We start from the raw sequence: 18,643 nt of genomic DNA, 5'->3' as shown, positions 1-18,643 counted from the left end.
ACCTCCCCACAGCCCCTGCCCCACGTCTCTGCTCCTGCCCTGCTCTCGTGCCCGGTGCCATCACCCACTCTGCCCCTAGGCTGCCTGTACCAGGGGAAGGAGCTGCCCAATGGGGAGCAGTTCCCGGACCCCACGGAGCCATGCCATGTGTGCACCTGCTGGGAGGGCAGCATCTCCTGCCAGCCCAGGGCCTGCCCGCTGCTCCAGTGCCCCTTCCCTGCCCGGGGGCCGTGCTGCCAGGTCTGCGAAGGTGGGTTGAGCGTGGGGTGTGGGCGGAGGCCAGGCTGGGCTAGCCTGGGGGGGGGAGCTGGGCTCCACCAGCTGGGGTGCCAGGGCTGGGGGGTGGGTCAGTCCCTGGAGAGTGTCTTGGGCTCTCACCCCCCAGCAGCGCCTGGCATCGGGCTCACTCTGTCCGGCCCCCCACAGGCTGCGAGTACCTGGGCAAGGGTTACCTTGATGGCCAGGAGTTCCCAGACCCCCAGGATGCCTGCAGCCACTGCACCTGCCTCCATGGCTTCGTCACCTGCACCAAGACGTCCTGCGACCCGCCAGGCTGTCGCCACCCCACCAGTCCCCCCGGCCAGTGCTGCCCTGTGTGCCAGGGTGAGTGGGGCTCGGGGGAGGGTGGGCAGCACATGGCAAGGCCACTCTCCACCAGCACCGGGCATGACTGGGGAACCTCAGTCCTTGTTTAAGTGATGGGGTACGGCCAGTGCCCCCCAGTCGTACTGGTGCCCCTCACTCCTGACCCTCAGCCCCATGCTAGCCAGCCCTGGGCTCCCCTGGTACTCCTCAATCTCAACCTGCAGCCCCCTGCTGTCCGAGCTCTGCCCCCTCCCAGCCCCACTGGTGCCCCTCACTCCCGACTCGCAGCCCCCTACCAGCCAACCCAGCTCTGCTCCTCCCCAGCCCCTTTGGTGCCCCTCCTGCCTGACCAGCCCTGGGCAGAGCCATGGGGCAGGGTGGAGCCAATCGATGGCTCCAGCGTTTCCGTTCCTCACGGGCACCACAGGCAGGCCTGGGCCGGTACTGGGCAGAGCTGGTTCGGCCATTCCCAGTGACGTGGCAGGAGCCGGGGAGGGCAGGGGAGGGTGGCCCAGTGGTTAGGGCTCGTGTGGGGTGGAGGAGGCGGGTTTTACTCCTGCCCTGCTGCCGATGCCTTGCTTGACCCTGGGCAGGTTCTGGGCCTCAATCTCCGGCCTGGGCGTCGCAATGCCCGGCCGGCCTCCCCCCTCCCTCCCCAGGCGGAGCCTGAAGCGACACCGGCCCCCTGCCCCCCCCCCGAACGGAGCCTGAGGTGACACCGGCCCCCTGCCCCCCCCGAGCGGAGCCTGAGGTGACACCAGCCCCCTGCCCCCCCCGAACGGAGCCTGAGGCGACACCGGCCCCCTGCCCCCCCCGCGAGTGGAGCCTGAGGCGACACCGGCCCCCTGCCCCCCCCCGCGAGTGGAGCCTGAGGCGACACCGGCCCCCTGCCCCCCCCCGCGTGGAGCCTGAGGTGACCCCGGCCCCCTGCCCCCCCCCGAGCGGAGCCTGAGGTGACCCCGGCCCCCTGCCCCCCCCCCCCCGCGTGGAGCCTGAGGTGACACCGGCCCCCGGCCCCCTGCCCCCCCCCGAGCGGAGCCTGAGGTGACCCCGGCCCCCTGCCCCCCCCCAAGCGGAGCCTCAGGTGACACCAGCCCCCTGCCCCCCCCGAGCGGAGCCTGAGGTGACACCAGCCCCCTGCCCCCCCCCCCCGCCGAGCGGAGCCTGAGGCGAGGGCAGGCACAGGCCGGGTCTGGGGGTGTTGCTGGCTCTACGGCGGGAAGGTGCTGGGCCTGGGGCGGGGTGCAGGATCAGGGCCAGATCTCCCAAGGGCTGGGGGGGCTTGGGATTGGCGGGTGTGTGAAGGGGACGTGGGATGTGGGGGTCACAGTGTGGGGGGCTGGTTCTCCCCCAATGTCTTTCCTCCCCTGCGGTGCCAGGCTGCCACTTCCAGGGCCAGGACCTCGCCGATGGAGAGACCTTCCCGGCCCCCGGCGGGCGCTGCGAGCGATGTCGCTGCCTGGTACGTGGCAGGCCCTGGGGGCAGAGGGAGCCTGGCACAGGGCTGGGGTTGTGCCAGGGGGATGGAGCCCGAGGGGAGCGGGGGCACTGGGGGGGCTCAGCATGGCAGGGGACCTGCCCCCCTCACTGCCATGCCCTGCCCTCTTGCAGCGGGGAGAGGTGTCCTGCGGGCCCCTGCCCTGCCCTGGGGTGACGTGCCCCCACCCAGCCGTGGGCCCCTGCGACTGCCCCGTGTGTGACGGCTGCAGCTTCCACGGGCGAGCGTGCAGCAACGGAGAGCGCTTCCCCGACCCCCATGACGCCTGCCGCCTCTGTTCCTGCCTGGTGAGTGCCCCGTGTCCACCCCCAGAATGCAGCCAGCGCTGGGGAGGGGCCAAGCAGCAAACAACGCCACCCGCTGCTGGGGATGGGGGTCGCAGTCCTGGCACCAACCACCTCTGCTGGGGGTGCTAGAGTCACCCTGGGGCCTGGGCCAAGACGGTGGGCCGGTAATAGCCACATACAGGCAGGGCCTTGGACTCAGCTAAGGCAGTTTCTCCAACAGCACAGTGCCCACTAGTGCCACCCTGGAGCCAACACTGAGTGCCAGGAGAGGTGCCCCTCTGCACGGGTTTCCCAGCACTGGCCTGGCCCTGCCCTGCCTGTGGGCACCATGGGGGCTTGAGGCCCCAGGGATGGGCTGCTGGCTCGGGGGGGGCGGGAGGGGGGGCTTTCAGTCCCTTGCATGCCAGGCCGGAAACCCAGCCAGACGTGATGCCGGCGGCTCTTGTCCCGCAGGATGGCAGTGTGACGTGTGTGCCCGGGCCATGCTCCTCCGCCCCCTGCCGGAACCCTGTCACCCTGCCCGACCAGTGCTGCCCCCAGTGCTCCGGCGCCTGCCGCTACCAGGGCCACCTCTACGAGAGCGGGACCACCTTCCGCCCCCCGGGGGGGGACCCCTGCTCCACCTGCACCTGCCTGGTGAGTGATCCGCCCACAGTGCCCACCTGCTCCACCCCACGCCCCCCAGCCTCCACCCAGTTCCCCCTCCGACCCCTGCCCTGATACCTGGATCCCCCCTGATCCCCGCTCAGTTCTCCCCTCCGACCCCTGCCCTGATGCCCTGGATCCCCCTGACCCCTGCTCAGTTCTCCCCTCTGACCCCTGTCCTGATACACCCGGATCCCCCTGACCCCCACTCAGTTCTCCCCTCCGACACCTGCCCTGATACACCTGGATCCCCCTGACCCCCGCTCATGTCTTCCCTCCGACCCCTGTCCCTATACACCCGGATCCCCCTGACCCCTGCTCAGTTCTCCCCTCCGACCCCTGTCCTGATACACCCGGATCCCCCTGACCCCTGCTCAGTTCTCCCCTCCGACCCCTGTCCCTATACACCCGGATCCCCCTGACCCCTGCTCAGTTCTCCCCTCCGACCCCTGTCCTGATACACCCGGATCCCCCTGACCCCCGCTCAGTTCTCCCCTCCGACACCTGCCCTGATACACCTGGATCCCCCTGAGCCCCGCTCAGTTCTTCCCTCCAACCCCTGTCCCTATACACCCGGATCCCCTTGACCTCCGCTCAGTTCTCCCCTCCGACCCCTGTCCTGATACACTCGGATCCCTCCGACCCCTGCTCAGTTCTCCCCTCCGACTCCCGTCCCACTCTGCCTGGATCCCCCCCATCCGACCCTCACCTCGATCCCCCCCAACCCTGATCCCTCGACTTCTGCTGGGTCCACCCCCTGATCCCTGCCCCACTCTAGCCAGATCTGCCCTTTCTGATCCCCTCCTGGATTCCCCCAGATTCCCCCTGCTCTGCCCGGATCCCTCTCCAAACCTCACCTGATTCCCTCCCTCCACCTCCTTGCCCCTGCTCGGACCCCCACCCAACTGGTGCTCCACCCAGATCGACCCAATCCCTCCCCCGATCACTGCCCAGCTCCTCCCAGACCCCCCCCCCCCCCCCACTCCAGCCCTGTTCTTCTCAGACACCCTCTGCTGTCTCAGGTACCCCTCCCCCACCTTGTTGTACAGACAAAACTACACAGGATCTTTTCAGGGGGCAAGACAAAGATGCCACATTTATTATGATAATCTGATTTATGACCAATAACTAATATCTTAATTCTTCTACACACACATTATACCTAATACCTACACACACACACACACACACACCCATTGGATGTTCTGCAGCTGCTGCATATTTACCAGTCCTGGACATAGCTTAGGTTCATGGCTTGATTTTGCAGCTTTGGTTCGTAGCTTGTGGCGGTAACTGGCCAGGAAAGCCGGACACAAGGACAAGCTGGGTCTCTGCTGGGCCTGCGCCGATGTCCTTCCATGTTGGCAGCAGAATGTTACCCAGAGTCTCTCATCTCACCCTTCTGTTTTATAAAAAGAACAGGAGTACTTGTGGCACCGTAGAGACTAACAAATTTATTTCAGCATGAGCTTTGTGAGCTACAGCTCACTTCTTCAGATGCACAGGCTTTTAGTTTGGATTCAAAGTCTATAGGTCTTGCTGTGTCAGGCTGCCTCCGAGTTTGAACTGATCACCCATCAATTGCAGGCCTGACTTTCAGGCTTGGACCTAGCTTTGATCTTCCTTCTGTTGTTCTTTTGTCCTTTTCTTTTTAGGGTGGATGCTTCTTCCTTTGTTTAGGGGTGTTGTCTAGGTCTTCAGCCGTTGGTTTTTGAACTTTATCTCATCAGGACAGGCTGGGGCTGGAGGTTGATTCCATCATCCATAAATGCCTCATTCACACATCTAAACTAAACTAATAAGATTACAGCAGGGTTTGCAAAAATGAAGGTTGGAGGAAGCTTTTACAAAATGGGATGAATGTTTGTTTTAAAATGGGGTTTGAATTACAATATGGCAAACAGTGAACAGAAGTTACAGTGAATGGTGAACAGAAGTTATATTAATAAAGTGAACAATTAAAAACAATTTCATTTATCAGTTCTACAACCTTCCCTTGCAAGCCCCATCCCGCAGCCTAACAGCCCCATGTGCCCGTAGGACGAAGCAGTGACGTGCCAGCGCGAGCCCTGCCTGCAGCAATGCACCCACCCCGTGCCGCCTGCCGCCCCCTCCTGCTGCCCCGACTGCGACCGCTGCCTCTTCGAGGGCCAGGAGCTCGCCAGCCGCCAGGCCATCACCCCACCCTCGGACCCCTGCCAGCGCTGCCGCTGCTTGCATGGCAACGTGCTCTGCACCCCCATCCTGTGTCCCCAGGCCGCCTGCGCCAGCCCCGTCCAGCACCCGGGCCACTGCTGCCCTGAGTGTCCAGGTGAGGAGCCCACTGCCTCTCAGGGGGCCCCGCACACGGTGCTGCCTCCTCCTGCCTTCTAGCTGCTGCTGTGGGCGGCTGGGCGGGTTCAGGGGCAGCAGAAGCCACAGAGGTGCCAGCTGAGCTGCCTCCACTAGGGAGCGCTGCTGGCAATGCATAGCCCGGGGGATGGGGGAGAGCTGGGGGTGGGGGACCAGGGGCAGAGGGTTGGGGGGAGGAGAGGCAGGGCCCAGCCGGGAGGTTGGGGGAGAGCCAGGGGGCTGGGGGAGCGCCGGGGGGATGGGCAAACCCCTGCAGTGGCTCAGTTCAGCACATCTGGCGGGGGCGGCAGGCCAGGTGGGCACTGACTCCCCTCTCTGTCTCAGTGTGCCGGCACGGGGGGCGGGAGTATCCTGAGGGCTCGCACTGGCCGTCCCAGACGGACCCCTGCCAGCTGTGCTCCTGTGTGGTAAGGGGCCCTAGAGCCCCAGCCCCCGTCTGTCCGGGCCCCGCACATCTCCCCGGGCTGCGGTGGGAGCTCACTCCCTGGCAGGACCAGGCCAGGCACCCTGGGGCTCAGTGCCACAGTGAGCAGTGGGGCAGTCACCCCCCCCAGGCCAAAACTGAACCCAGCTCAGCAGGCTGGCTTGGGGCATTGGTGCCTGGCTGGCTCAGTGCTGGGCATTCATTGCCCAGGTCAGGGCGGGCGTCAGCCAGACCCCCCAGTGCCACGCCCATCTGGGGCACAGACTGGGAGGGCAGCGAGAGCCACGAGGTAAGGCCAGCCAGCCGGGCCAGGGCACCAGGGAGCCAGGCACTAACACCACGTGGGCTGGGGCCACCTGGTTCCTGGGGCGCTGGGGCAGGGACTGTGTGTGCAATGTCCATGAGCACCGGCTAGTTCTTCCCTCTGGCCCCTTTGCTGTGCCCCGGGGGTACTGACCCCGCCTGGGCGTGTGTGGGTTACAGCGCCCTGGTGCCCCTCCTCTCTGTGCGTGGAGAGGCAGGTGTCACGGGGTCCCCGGGCGATGCTCTGGAACTGCTCCCCACAAAGCCAGGCAGGAGCTCACCCGGCTTCGCCCTCCTGGGTCTGGCCTTGGAGCAGTCAACATGTGCCCCTCTGTGCGCTTCCCACAGCAAGTCCACCCAGGTGGGGTCCTGGGGCAGCCAGAGGGTCCTGCACCCCCACTTCACAGTCAGACGTGACTCTCAGCCAGCCAGTAACACAGAGGTTTATTCGATGACAGGAGCGCGGGCCAAAACAGAGCTTGTAGGTACAGCGAACAGGACCCCTCAGCCGGGTCCATTCTGGGGCCCAGCGAGCCAGACCACCCTTTCTGCCCTCACTTCCTGTCCCCAGCAAGATCCCAGCTGAAACCGCCTCCAGCCCCTCCTCTCTGGCCTTTGTCTCTCCTGGGCCAGGAGGTCACCTGATCTTTGTTCACCTTTAGCCATCCCCTTGCAGGGGCAAGGGCCCCGGCCATTTGTTGCCAGGAGACAGAGTGTCGGCAGTTTATGCAAGCTGGAGACTTAAGAAAGGCATAGGGGAAACTGAGGCACCCACACAGTATTCAGAGAAACATTAAGAACAGTCCCACTTCATCACAGCAGGTTGGACCTGGCTGTACTGGCCCCGCCTGGGCATGGGGGTCCCAGGTTTTGATTGTTTTGCCACATTTTGCAGTTGTTTGTCCAAGCCCCCAAAGCGGCGCTGTCCCAGGCCCGGCGACAGGCCTGCAGCTGGGCTGGGTTCACTGGATATTTTTCACTAGGTTGCTGCCACTGGGGATTTGGTGCAAATGTTCCGCCCAAACGCTGCTGGTCAGCGAAGACATGGTCCAGTCAAAGGGCGTTCGACCTTCAACCCTGGTCATCGGCACCCGCACCTGGGGCAAGAGCCCCATCTACCCATTCCACAGCCCAGATCTCCAGCCCTGGTTCGTGCTCCGGTTGGAGGGGGCGTATCCCAGGCCAGGGGCTCCCCCCATGCTGACGGCTTTGCCTTTTCCCCCTCAGGGTGGGGACGTACTCTGTGTGATGGCCCCGTGCCCCCTGCTGACGTGCACCCACCAGGTGATAGAGCCCAGGGACTGCTGCCCCCACTGCAAAGGTATCACATGTCCTGGCCGCTGCCCGTCCAATGTCCCCAAGGTGGCATCGGGCCTATCCCTTTAAGAGAGCAGGTTCATCTACATAACTCCACCTGAAACAAGTGGTCTGTATCGGTCAATAATGACTCGTTAGCATGGGTGGTCGGCGACTTCTGTTGGTCCATATTGGGCCAATAGTGCCTGCCCGGACAGACCGCTGCAGGCTCTGGTGTGGAGCAATGGGTGCCCATTGGTCCGTATCGACCTGATGCTCCTGTGTGATGGACCGTGCAGAGGGCACAGGCTTGACATTGGTGTGAGTCTGACCCGCTGCTCTCCCGGTGCCCGCAGGCTGCATGTACGATGGGCAGGAGCATGCCAATGGCACCAGCTGGTTCTCCTCTCCTTGCGTGTCCTGCCTGTGCATCCACGGCATCGCCACCTGCGCCCAGATCCGCTGCCTCAGCTCCTGCCTCCGCCCCGTCGAGGTGCCCGGGGAATGCTGCCCACTGTGTGCAGGTGCGAGGGCGGGCGCGGCTCTTTCAGGCCCACACAGGGGCAGGGAGGGGAGGGGGCACAGGGGCTCAGAGGTGGACAGCTGCTGCAGAAGAGAGCACGGGGGCTGGAGCCGTGAAGTCGTAGAGTCAAAGGCTGGACGGGACTGTCTGACCCAGACAGGCCCCAGGGGTCGGAGCTCTGATGGGCGTCTGGCTGTGCACTCGTTAGGCCCCAGGGACGTCCTCACGGCCGGTGGCCCCTCCTCAGCAATATTAACTTCCCTGCCCCCAGGCTTTGCATCAGCCACAGGCATTATCAACAGTGATTCTACATCTACTGTTTCTTTGACTAGTGGCTGATCGGGGAGCCCAGACTCCTGGGTTCTGTCCTCGGCTCTGGGAGGGGAGTGGGGTTTAGTGGTTAGTGGGGCAGGGTGGGGAGCCAGGACTCCTGGCTTCTGCCCCCGACTCTGAGAGAGGAGTGGGGTTTAGTGGTTAGTGGGGCAGGGTTGGGAGCCAGGACTCCTGGCTTCTGCCCCCAGCCCTGGGAGAGGAATGGGGACTGCCCTGAGTGGGTTTTCTCCCCAGACTGCATGTTCGAGGGCCGGCCATACAGCCCTGGGGAGAGCTTCCAGCCATCGCTGGACCCCTGCGAGATCTGCACCTGTGAGGTAAGGGAACAGGGAGCAAACACCGTTCCCCCAAGCCTCCCGCACTGTACACTCACCCTGGGGGTGCTGCAGCTTTGGGGGTCTGCTCTCCCGTCGGGAGTCTTTTGGGAGACTCATCAGGGAGGGGGTCATTCCAACGGGACTGGCAGGGTCTGTGCTGTGAGGGGGCGGTAACCAGCCCGGCCTCTGCCTTTCGTTCCAGCTGCTGGCAGCCAGGGGGCCGCACGTGCGCTGCTACCGCAGACAGTGCCCCAGCCTGGTGGGCTGCCCCAGGAGCCAGATCCAGCCGCCTGGGCCGCACCACTGCTGCCCCACCTGTGCCCGTGAGTATCCTGTGGGCACGTGCTAGGGCATGGCACAGGGCAGGCATTGCTCTGGAACGCCCCGTGCCTACCCCACACGCCCCACAGTGCCCCCTGCTGGGCAAGGACAGGCTGGAGTCCCAGGAACTTCTCCCACAGCCAGTGCCCCCAGCTCACTCCCCCCAGCACCCCCTGCTGGGCCAGACTGGGGCTGGAGTTGCCACGAGCTCCCCTCACTGCTAGCGCCCCTCCCCCCAGCACCCCCTGCTGGATGAGGCTGGGGCTGGGCTGTTTCCTGTCACACGGGTGTTTGGCCCTAGCTCCTTCCAGCAGGGCAGGGCAGGGTGGGGCTGGCTTTTGTGCCCCGGCCCCTCGCCCGGTCCCTCACCCCGCTGCCTTTGTGCCTTGCAGAGGCCTTGAGTAACTGCACAGCCGAGCTGGTCGGGAACGAGCTCCAGGCGGCTGACGACCCCTGTTACACCTGCCAGTGCAAGGTACGTGGCCTGGGGTTGGTCTGTCCCTCCACCTGGCAGCGGCTCCCTAGTGCTTCAGTAGGGCATTGGGACCGGCACTGACTGCTAGGGGAGAGCGCCCCCTGCTGAGTCCCCTGCCCTGCCCCCTGCAGCACAGCGCCCCCTAGTGCTTCACTAGGGCATGGGGACCAGCACTGACTGCCAGGGGAGAGCGCCCCCTGCTTAATCCCCTGCCCTGCCCCCTGCAGCACAACGCCCCCTAGTGCTTCACTAGGGCATGGGGACCGGCACTGACTGCCAGGGGAGAGCGCCCCCTGCTGAGCCCCCTGCCCTGCTCCCTGCAGCACAGCGCCCCCTAGTGCTTCACTAGGGCATTGGGACCGGCACTGACTGCCAGGGGAGAGCGCCCCCTGCAGAGCCACCTGCCTTGCTCCCTGCAGCACCCTGAGCTTTCCTTGGAGGTCTCCCATCCAAAGAGTGACCGGGCCCAACCCCACGTGTCGTGAGATGGGGCCAGAGCCCAGCAGGGGGAAGTGGGGGTTCATGGCCCTTGATTTTCAGGGGCCCCCCGCAGTTTGAAGGCTCCAGCCCTCCCTCCGGTGACCCTCGGAGCCATAGGAAGCACGCTGTGTGCGGCCCATCTGCCCCATGGCTCCCCTGCCGCACCCCTCCCCTCTCACCCCATTCGCAGGAGGCCTGGCCGAGAGAGCATGGTGTCGGGGTGCTCAGCTCTCGGCGCTGGCCTCCGTATGCACAGCCGCCCCCGGGGTGTGTGTGCAGGGGGTGCCAGGGCCCCGTCTCGGGTGTGTGTGCCCATGCCGCGGCCCCGTCCCAGGCTGGCACATGTGTCATGGCTGAATGCTTTTCTCATTGCAGGATCTCACCTGGGTGTGTGTGCGCCAGGGCTGCCCACAGCTCAGCTGCCCCCTCACTGAGCAGTTTACCCCCCAGGGCGCCTGCTGCCCCGTCTGCGACGGTGATGTATGACCAGTGCCCACTCGTGCCCAGAGGCCTCACCGATGGGCACCTCAGCGCACATTTCATTGTGGAGGGGAGGGGGAACAGCATGGCACCAAGAAGCGAGGGGCTGGGATCTGGGGATCCCTGCCTTCCAGGCAGCAGCTCCCCCCCTTCTCAGCTAGGCACGGAGCCCTGTGGCTGAGGTGCTTGGAGCTGGCCATAGGACAGCTGCCCCTTCTGGGACAGCAGAGGCCAAGCGGGCGAGGGGGACCCCAAGCAGTGACCTTGGGTTAGCTTCCCCCATGTCTGTCTGTCCAGGCACCCGTCCCTGCGGACAGACAGCACAGCACTAGCTCTGAGCCCCGCCCATCCCAGGGCTGATAACTCTGAAGCCTAGTGATGGCTGTGTACCAGTCAGCACAGGACTGACTGTGTGAGAATCCCCCCCTTCCCATCATGTGGCCCCCCCGGGAACCGTCCTGTTCTATCATTGGTACAGCTGATCACAGGACAGCTTTCTGCCCACGCAGTTCCCAGTGCCCGTTCCCATGGGTCTGGGGGCAGTGGCTGACACCCCCCCCCTTGCAGAATGCGTGATAGAGACTAGAGGGCGCCGGGTGTCGGATGGTGAGAGCTGGACAGACAGCGAGGATGACTGCGTCAGCTGCATCTGTAATGTAAGCCCTGGCATGGCCCAGCAGGGGCAGCCCCCACCCCATCCCAGTGCACCTGTGCCCTGGGACATCCCGTCCCCCCCACCTGATGCATCTGTGCCCTGGGGACTCCCTTCTTGCCCGCAGCCTGGTGTGTCTGTGTCCCTACCCCTCTTCCTCCAGCCAGCGATTCCCCAGGCGCCAGGCAGGGAGGGGAACCCAGGAGTCCTGGCTCTGTGGCAGAGATCCCCAGACAGGCCATGTGGCACCTTGCTTGGGCTGCCCCCTCCTGGCCAGTGGGTGCGCGGTACTGAACTGGGAGGGGGCGTGCCCGCCTGTGTGCCTTTGAGGCCAAGGGGTGTGTTTGGGGGGCAGAGGGCAGGGTTCTCCGTGTGGAAAGGATGGAGCAGCCCCCCTGCAGCAGGCGTGCCCTCTGCAGACTGGCTACCGTGTCCTCTGCGCCGTGGGGGTGCTTGGCCGGGGGGGAGAGGGGCAGAGCACTGCCAGGGGCTGTGCCCAAGGGCCCGGGTGCCCCCTCCTCTCTGGTGTCTCTGCCATGCAGCGGGGCCACGTGGAGTGCCACATCGCAGAGTGTGAGCCTGTGGAGTGCCAGGGTGGCCTGCGGAGGGTGCGGATGCCCGGCTCCTGCTGCTACGAGTGCCAAGGTAGGAGCTGCTCCTGGTGGTCTGGCCAGGTGCAGGGCCCACGTCCCAGGAGAGGAGGGGTGCCAGACCAGTGACTCCACAATGCCAGGCTCCCTAGGGGTGGGAGGTGCCCACTTCAGTGCCAGCCCCTTGGCAGATCCCAGAGGGCAGCACGGAAGAGGTTTGAGGGGCTGTGCACAGACGGCGCATTCAGCTGCGTTGGTGCCAGTCTGAGCGGAGTTAACTTCACAGCCTCTGCGATGAGGCTGACCAGTGTCCACCCTACACCCCGGATGGGGAGACTGAGGCCTAGAGCAGGGAAGGGGCCAGTACTGGGATGTGCTCTGCTCGAATCACCAGCCATGCTGCCTTCTGCATTCACACTATCAGGCGGCAAACCGGCCCCTCGCTGGGCGGGCCAGACCTGGTGCCCCTGCCTGCGCCGTGCCAGTCCTGCCACCTTGTCAGGACCCAGCACTGCCCCCAGGCCACTGTCTTCTGGACTTGGGGAATCCCATCCTCTGCCCCCAGACCCGGACGGCTCCTGCTCCTACCAGGGCCAGCGGTACCAGGCCAGCGAGCACTGGCAGGTGGACACCTGCACCACCTGTACCTGCGTCTCCGGGGAGGTGCACTGCCGGAGCCAGCGCTGCCCCCCAGCCGCCTGCGCCGCGGTGAGTGGGGCGCTCGGGCAGGGGCCCGGCTAGACCCTGCCCTCCCTTTCCCCGCTGGTCGAGCTCCTTGGCTGGCCTTCCCCTCCAGCCCATGGGGGGCACGTCGGAGGCCCCAGAGAGGACTGGCCTTGGCCATTGTGGTGGGAGTGGTGTCCCATTGCCGGGGTCATTGTGCCACCCCATTACCCCGGGGGGGGGGTCCCATAGCCATGCTGGAGGGAGGGGGGAATCCAGGGTGGAAGCCAGCTGCAGGCGTGACGGGGTCGGGAAGAGGATGGGAGAGGGGCAGCCAGCCGTGGGCATTACAGGGACAGGAGGGGGCAGAGGCTGGCACCCGCAGCCCCGTAACAGCCCCTGTGTGCCCAGGATGAGACACCCGCACTAACGCCAGGCATGTGCTGCCCTCACTGCCTGCCCCGCCCCGCCACCTGCCTAGTCTTCGGCGACCCACACTACCACACCTTCGACGGGCGACTGCTGCACTTCCAGGGCACCTGCACCTACGTCCTGGCCCAGGACTGCCAGGCAGGGGACTTCAGGTGAGAGGGGCGTGGCTGACATGGGCAACAGCCCCAGGGACAGGCGCCAGGGGGGAGAGAAGTGGGGCCTAGTGGTGAGAGCTGGGGGGCAGGGGCCAGGACTCCTGGGTTCTATCCCCAGCTCTGGGAGGGGAGTGGGGCCTAGTGATTAGAGCAGAAGGCTGGGAGCCAGGACTCCTGGGTTGTCTCCCTGGCTCTGGGAGGGGAGGGGTTAGAGCAGGGGGCTGGGAGCCAGGACCCCTGGGTTCTCTCCCCGGCTCTGGGAGGGGAGTGAGGCCTAGTGGTTGGAGTTTTGGAGCCTGGACTCCTGGATTCTGTTCCCCGCTCTGACCCTAGCCCACCGAGGAAAGCCCCCCCACTCGCAGCCCGGTCTGCTGACCCTGGGCCCGTCTCCTGCCCACAGCATCCACGTGACCAATGACGACAGGGGGCGCCCGGGCGTGGCCTGGACCAAGGAGGTGACAGTGCAAGTCGGAGATGCCGTGGTGCAGCTGCTGCAGGACTGGCTGGTCAGGGTGAGGCGGGCAACGCTGCCGGCCGGACACCCACTGCACCCCGATCCTCTGCCCACCACCGCCCGGGGTGGAGCCGAGGCTGAAGCCCACGCTGGGCAGGGCAGCTTGGGGCTCTGGTTCGGTTACAGGGAATTGCCCAGAGCCCATGCTGGGTGCAGCGGGGCCCTGGTGTGGTTACAGGGAGGTCACCCGGCTCCTGTGCTGGGCGGGGCAGGGCCCTGGTTTGGTTATGGGGAGGTCGCCTGGAGCCCGTGCTGGGTGGGGCGGGGCCCTGATTCGGTTACAGGGAGGTCGCCTGGAGCCCGTGCTGAGTGGGACAGGGCCCTGATTCGGTTACACAGAGGTTTCCTGGAGCCTGTGCTGGCCAGGGCCCTGATTCGGTTATGAGGAGGTTGCCTGGAGCCCGTGCTGGGCGGGGCCCTGGTGCAGTTATGGGGAGGTCGCCTGGAGCCTGTGCTGGGTGGGGCAGGGCCCTGGTGCAGTTATGGGGAGGTCGCCCAGAGCCTGTGCTGGGCGGGGCCCTGATTCGGTTACACGGAGGCTTCCCGGAGCCTGTGCTGGGCGGGGCAGGGCCCTGATTTGGTTACAAGGAGGTCACCTGGAGCCCGTGCTGGGCAGGGCCCTGGTGCGGTTATGAGGAGGTTGCCTAGAGCCTGTGCCTGGCGGGGTGGGACCCTGATTCAGTTACACGGAGGTTTCCCGGAGCCCGTGCTGGGCAGGGCCCTGGTGCGGTTATGGGGAGGTTGCCTGGAGCCTGTGCCTGGCAGGGTGGGGCCCTGAGTCGGTTACGGGGAGGTCGTCTGGAGCCCACGCGGAGCAGGGCCCTGGTGCGGTTATGGGAGGTCACCTGGAGGCAGGAGGGAGCCAGTCTGCACAGGTGGGACCCCGGTGTCTTGTGGTGCCCACTGAGCCCCGGCCCTCCCCTCCCAGGTGGACGGCCAGGTGGTGACACTGCCCTTCCTCAAGGAGCCCCACCTCTACGTCGAGCGCCAAACCAACACCGTCCTGCTCAACACCAACATCGGGGTGAAGGTAACAGCTGGGCGTGGGGGTCCTCTGCCTCCTGCTGCCCGCTGGGGTGATGTCGTCGGGCCCCGAATCCAGGCTGTGCCAGTGGGAGGGTGCTGCCACGCAGACATTGCAGACCCCTCCTGGCGGTGCCCGATTCAGCCCTGGGCCTGGCAGGCAGAGCGGCATGTGACCAGCACCTGGCTGGGCTCTGTGCCCTGCATTGCGGGGTGCTGCCCATCTCCCCTCTCGCCCAGGTGCTGTGGAGCGGGCACTCACAACTGGAGGTCAGTGTACCTGGCACTTACAAGGGGCACATGTGCGGCCTGTGCGGCAACTTCAACGGCCACCCACAGGACGACGCCCGCCTGCGCTCGGGGCAGCTGGCCCGTGCCGAGGCCGCCTTCGGCAACAGCTGGAGGGTGAGCGGGGGCCAGGCTCCCTTCCTCCCATAACCTCCCCCAGCCTGACTCCCTTTCCCTCATAACCCCCCCAGCCTGGCTCCCTTCCCCCAATAACCCCCCCAGCCTGGCTCCCTTCCCCGCTGTCATTCTCCCCCAGCCTGGCTCCCTTCCCCCCATCAGCCCCCAGCCTGGCTCCCTTCCCCCATCAGCCCCCAGCCCAGCTCCCTAACCCTGCATTGCCCGCCCCCCCCAGCCTGGCTCCCTTCCCCCATAACACTCCCCAGCCCAGCTCCCTAACCCCCCATCGTCCCACAGCCCAGCTCTTTCCCCCCCAACGCGCCCCCCCGGCCTGGCTCCCTTCACCCCATCACCCCACAGACCAGCTCCCTTTACCCCCACATTGCCACCCAGGACTGAACTGGCAGAGGAAGCTCTTAGCATCCCTCTGGGGCAGTGGTCCCCAACCTTTTTCGTCTGGCGGGTGCTGGATGACGAGCCACCAAGGACCATGGCCGGCGGATGAGCATCCGCTGAAATGCCATCGAAAATCAGCGGCATTTCAACGGCGACGCCTCTGAGTGACACTGCTTGTTGGCAGCATTTCAGCAGATGCTCGCCCGCCGGACAGTACACGGGCGCACTTGGACGCCCCAGCGGGCACCGCATTGGGGACCGTTCCTGTCATGACCCCCAGGTGCCCTGGAATGAGGGCTGTGACCCCTGACTGGGGGGGGGGGTGGAGTTGAGGCAGAAGGGAGACACCCATGGGGAGGAGGCAGTCAGGACACGGGTTAACAGCCCCGCTTACCCTGCTCCCTGCAGCGCCCCCTAGTGCCACACCAGGGCATTGGAGTCAGCACGGCCAGGGGAGAGCACCCCCTGCTGAGCCCCCCACTCCCTGCAGAACCGCGCCCCCTAGTGCCACATAGGGGCATTGGAGTCAGCACTGACTGCCAGGGGAGAGCACCCCCTGTTGAGCTCCCCACTCCCTGCAGGACTGCACCCCCTAGTGCCACCATGGAGCACTGGCCCCCCCAGCCCCTGCTCTCCCTCCCTGCAGCCCCCAGAGACCCAGGCGGCTGCCATGCCCAGGCTGGGTGGATGGTGGGGGCGATGCCCCCCCCATGCTGACGGCGTCCCTTGGGCAGGTTCAGAGCGGGAACGGCACGGGCAGGCCGTGTGCCGACGGGCAAGATGTGGATCCCTGCAAGGAGGCCGGCTACCGCGCCCGAAAGGAGGCCAACGCCCGCTGTAAGGTGCTGAAGTCGGGGGCATTCGAGCCCTGCCACCCCCTGGTGCCCCCGGAGCCCTTCTTCGCCGCCTGCGTCTACGACCTGTGTGCCTGTGGGGCCGGTGCCGACCAGTGCCTGTGCGACGTGCTGGAGGCCTACACCGCCCTGTGCCGCCGGGCCGGGCTGGCTCTGCGCTGGCGCTCGGCCACGCTCTGCGGTGAGGGGGAGAGCAGCGCTTCCCTTGCAGCCCCGGCCCAGCACTGACCCCCACCAGTCGGGGGGCAGGACCCAAGCTGGCTCAGAGCGGGGGGAGCCCCTTGGGCGGACATGCCCTGGGCTGGTTCAGGGCAGGGGAAGCCCCTGGGGGGGCAGGCCCTGGGCTGGCTCAGAGCGGGAGGAGCCCCTTGGGGGGGGCAGGCCCGGGGCTGGCTCAGAGCGAGGGGAGCCCCTGAGGGGGGGCAGGCCCTGGGCTGGCTTAGGGTGGGGGGGGTGCAGAAAGGGGCAGGTGGTGAGCACAGCCCCATCCCCTGAGGAAATTCAGGCTGGCCTCATGGCTGTGGGGAGAGTTCTGGCTTCTCACCCTTGGGGCTGAGCCTGGGGTGAGGGGGGAGGCGGGTCCCAGGTCTGCCTCCCCACCCCCGAGCCCTGCACTGACCCCTCCACCCATCTCCCCACAGCCGTCGGCTGCCCTCAGGACCGGGGCTACGTGTTCGACGAGTGCGGCCCTCCCTGCCCCAAGACATGTTACAACAAGGACGCGCCACTGGGGGCCATCGAGTCACACTGCTTCACACCCTGCATGCCTGGGTGCCAGTGCCCTGCTGGGCGGGTAGAGCACGAGGCCCACTGCATCCTGCCCGAGGCCTGTCCCCGGGTGGTCTACGGCAGCCTCTGAGCCCCCGAAGCCCGTGCTCCCGGGACCCCCGTGCCCTCTGCCTTGGCCCCGGGTCCGGCCACCCTCCCTCCCGCAGCCCCCAGGACACCCGTGACCTCCGCCATGGCCTCGGGCCTAGCCCACTCCCAGTTGGTGACCTAGACGTGACCCTTTGTGACGAAGTGGGACTCTTCGTAATATTTCCTCTGAATACCGTGTGGGTGCCTCAGTTTCTCCAAGCATTTCTTAAGTCTCTAGGTGGTGGAATAAGGGAGTGTAATTGTTGCAGAGCAAAGGGTCAGTGCACATAAATGGCCGACACTCTGTCTCCTGGCAATTACTGGCCGGAGCCCTCCCCTCTTGCAAGGCGATAGCTGAAGGTGCTGAAGGACAAAGGAATCAGGTGACATCCTGGCCCGGGAAAGGGACAAAGTAAAGGAGGAGGGGCTGGAGGGGGAGTCAGTTTGGAGCTGGCTGGGGATGGAAGTGAGGGCAGATGTGGGGGTCTGGCTCAGTGCCCCTCAGAATGGACCCAGCTGTGGGGTTCTGTTCTCTGTACCTACAAGCTCTGTTAGACCATGTTCCTCTCTATTAAACCTGTTTTCCCAGCTGGGCTGAGAGTCACGTCTGACTGCGGAATTGGGAGGCAGGACCCTCTGGCTGCCCCAGGACCGTGCCCGGGCAGACTCGCTGGGGGAAGCGCGCGAAGGGGCAGAGGAGGCTGGATGCACCAAGGTCAGACCCAGGAAGGTGAAGCCGTGGGAGCTTCCTGCCCTGGAGCCAGTCTGCTCAGAGAGGAGACTCCCCCACAGTCACACCCCCAACGCAAAATTGATGCAGGAAGGGATAACACAGACATCACTGGCTGCATCCCAAAAGCTTCCCACCCTTGGGTCTGTCTCACAACAGCAAGGATTGGTGTATAACAGAAATGGTTTATCAAAGTCATGTTCAATAACATGATTGAATCTCTTTACAAACTCAAGGTAAAACTTAGAACAATAGTGGATTGGATCTGCTCTTGCAGCCTGGTTCCTGTATGTTTCATGTGATCTTGTCAAGAGCTAAAGAAAACAGCTACTTTATCCATACCAGCTCTGGCGAATGTTTGGAACCCACTAACCATCAAGTCAATGTAGATATTAATGTTGTCCATAGTACAGGAATCTTGGCATTTCGCCATAAAGCAATGTGGTAGTGTGCCTCAGTCTCCCTTTTTATACAGCACATCAGGTCTGGAATGTCCTTTCTCCTGTGGAAAGTTCTAATACTGTTTGCAGTCACTAACAGTGCAACATTAGTATTACAGGGCCTTTTCACATAGTGTCCTCATGTATTCCCCTTAACATGTTCAAGGGATTTTCCAAACGATTAGGCACATTGTACATTTTTATACGTCTTGGTATTAGCAACACATTCGTTACAAAAAGCACCATTAGCAATAACAACAAATCCATTGCAAGTGTCCATCTACCGTCATGTTTGTCATGCCAGACCTTTGGCTCAATACCATTGAGGTTTGGGCCTTCTAGGGTTACCCTGTGGCTTCCCTTTGCAAAAGGAAGTTCTCTCTTTTCTCCTGAAGGATGAAACCCTGATTCCTCTTGCTTAACAGAATTCATTGGCTGAAGGGGTGGGCTCTCTGTGCTAACAGCTATTAGCAAGTATCAGAGGGTAGCCGTGTTAGTCTGGATCTGTAAAAGCAGACTTCAAAGAGAAACTGCTGAGCTTCAGTTCATCTGCAAACTTGACACCATCAGCTCAGGATTAAACAAAGACTGTGAATGGCTTGCCAATTACAG

At 64.5% G+C, this 18,643-nt stretch overlaps 1 protein-coding gene across 1 annotated transcript in view; it reads left to right on the top strand.

Moving 5' to 3' along the window:
• Window positions 1-17,274, top strand: part of KCP (kielin cysteine rich BMP regulator) — a 53,011-nt gene extending 35,737 nt beyond the window's left edge. The window contains exons 23-42 of the mRNA XM_050933570.1: window positions 80-250; window positions 427-603; window positions 1,965-2,047; window positions 2,197-2,370; window positions 2,824-3,006; window positions 5,056-5,326; window positions 7,747-7,914; window positions 8,481-8,563; window positions 8,766-8,886; window positions 9,277-9,359; window positions 10,215-10,314; window positions 10,887-10,975; window positions 11,514-11,616; window positions 12,127-12,269; window positions 12,636-12,808; window positions 13,212-13,323; window positions 14,254-14,355; window positions 14,589-14,753; window positions 15,884-16,184; window positions 16,645-17,274. Coding sequence (XP_050789527.1) covers window positions 80-250; window positions 427-603; window positions 1,965-2,047; window positions 2,197-2,370; window positions 2,824-3,006; window positions 5,056-5,326; window positions 7,747-7,914; window positions 8,481-8,563; window positions 8,766-8,886; window positions 9,277-9,359; window positions 10,215-10,314; window positions 10,887-10,975; window positions 11,514-11,616; window positions 12,127-12,269; window positions 12,636-12,808; window positions 13,212-13,323; window positions 14,254-14,355; window positions 14,589-14,753; window positions 15,884-16,184; window positions 16,645-16,862 — 3,020 coding nt within the window. The 3' untranslated portion in view covers window positions 16,863-17,274. The remainder of the gene's footprint in view (window positions 1-79; window positions 251-426; window positions 604-1,964; window positions 2,048-2,196; window positions 2,371-2,823; window positions 3,007-5,055; window positions 5,327-7,746; window positions 7,915-8,480; window positions 8,564-8,765; window positions 8,887-9,276; window positions 9,360-10,214; window positions 10,315-10,886; window positions 10,976-11,513; window positions 11,617-12,126; window positions 12,270-12,635; window positions 12,809-13,211; window positions 13,324-14,253; window positions 14,356-14,588; window positions 14,754-15,883; window positions 16,185-16,644) is intronic.
• Window positions 17,275-18,643: the final 1,369 nt, after the last annotated feature.

Source organism: Gopherus flavomarginatus, chromosome 1 (assembly GCF_025201925.1).
Source record: "Gopherus flavomarginatus isolate rGopFla2 chromosome 1, rGopFla2.mat.asm, whole genome shotgun sequence".
NCBI classification, from domain to species: Eukaryota; Metazoa; Chordata; order Testudines; family Testudinidae; genus Gopherus; species Gopherus flavomarginatus.
This window is presented reverse-complemented; position numbering and strand designations above follow the sequence as displayed.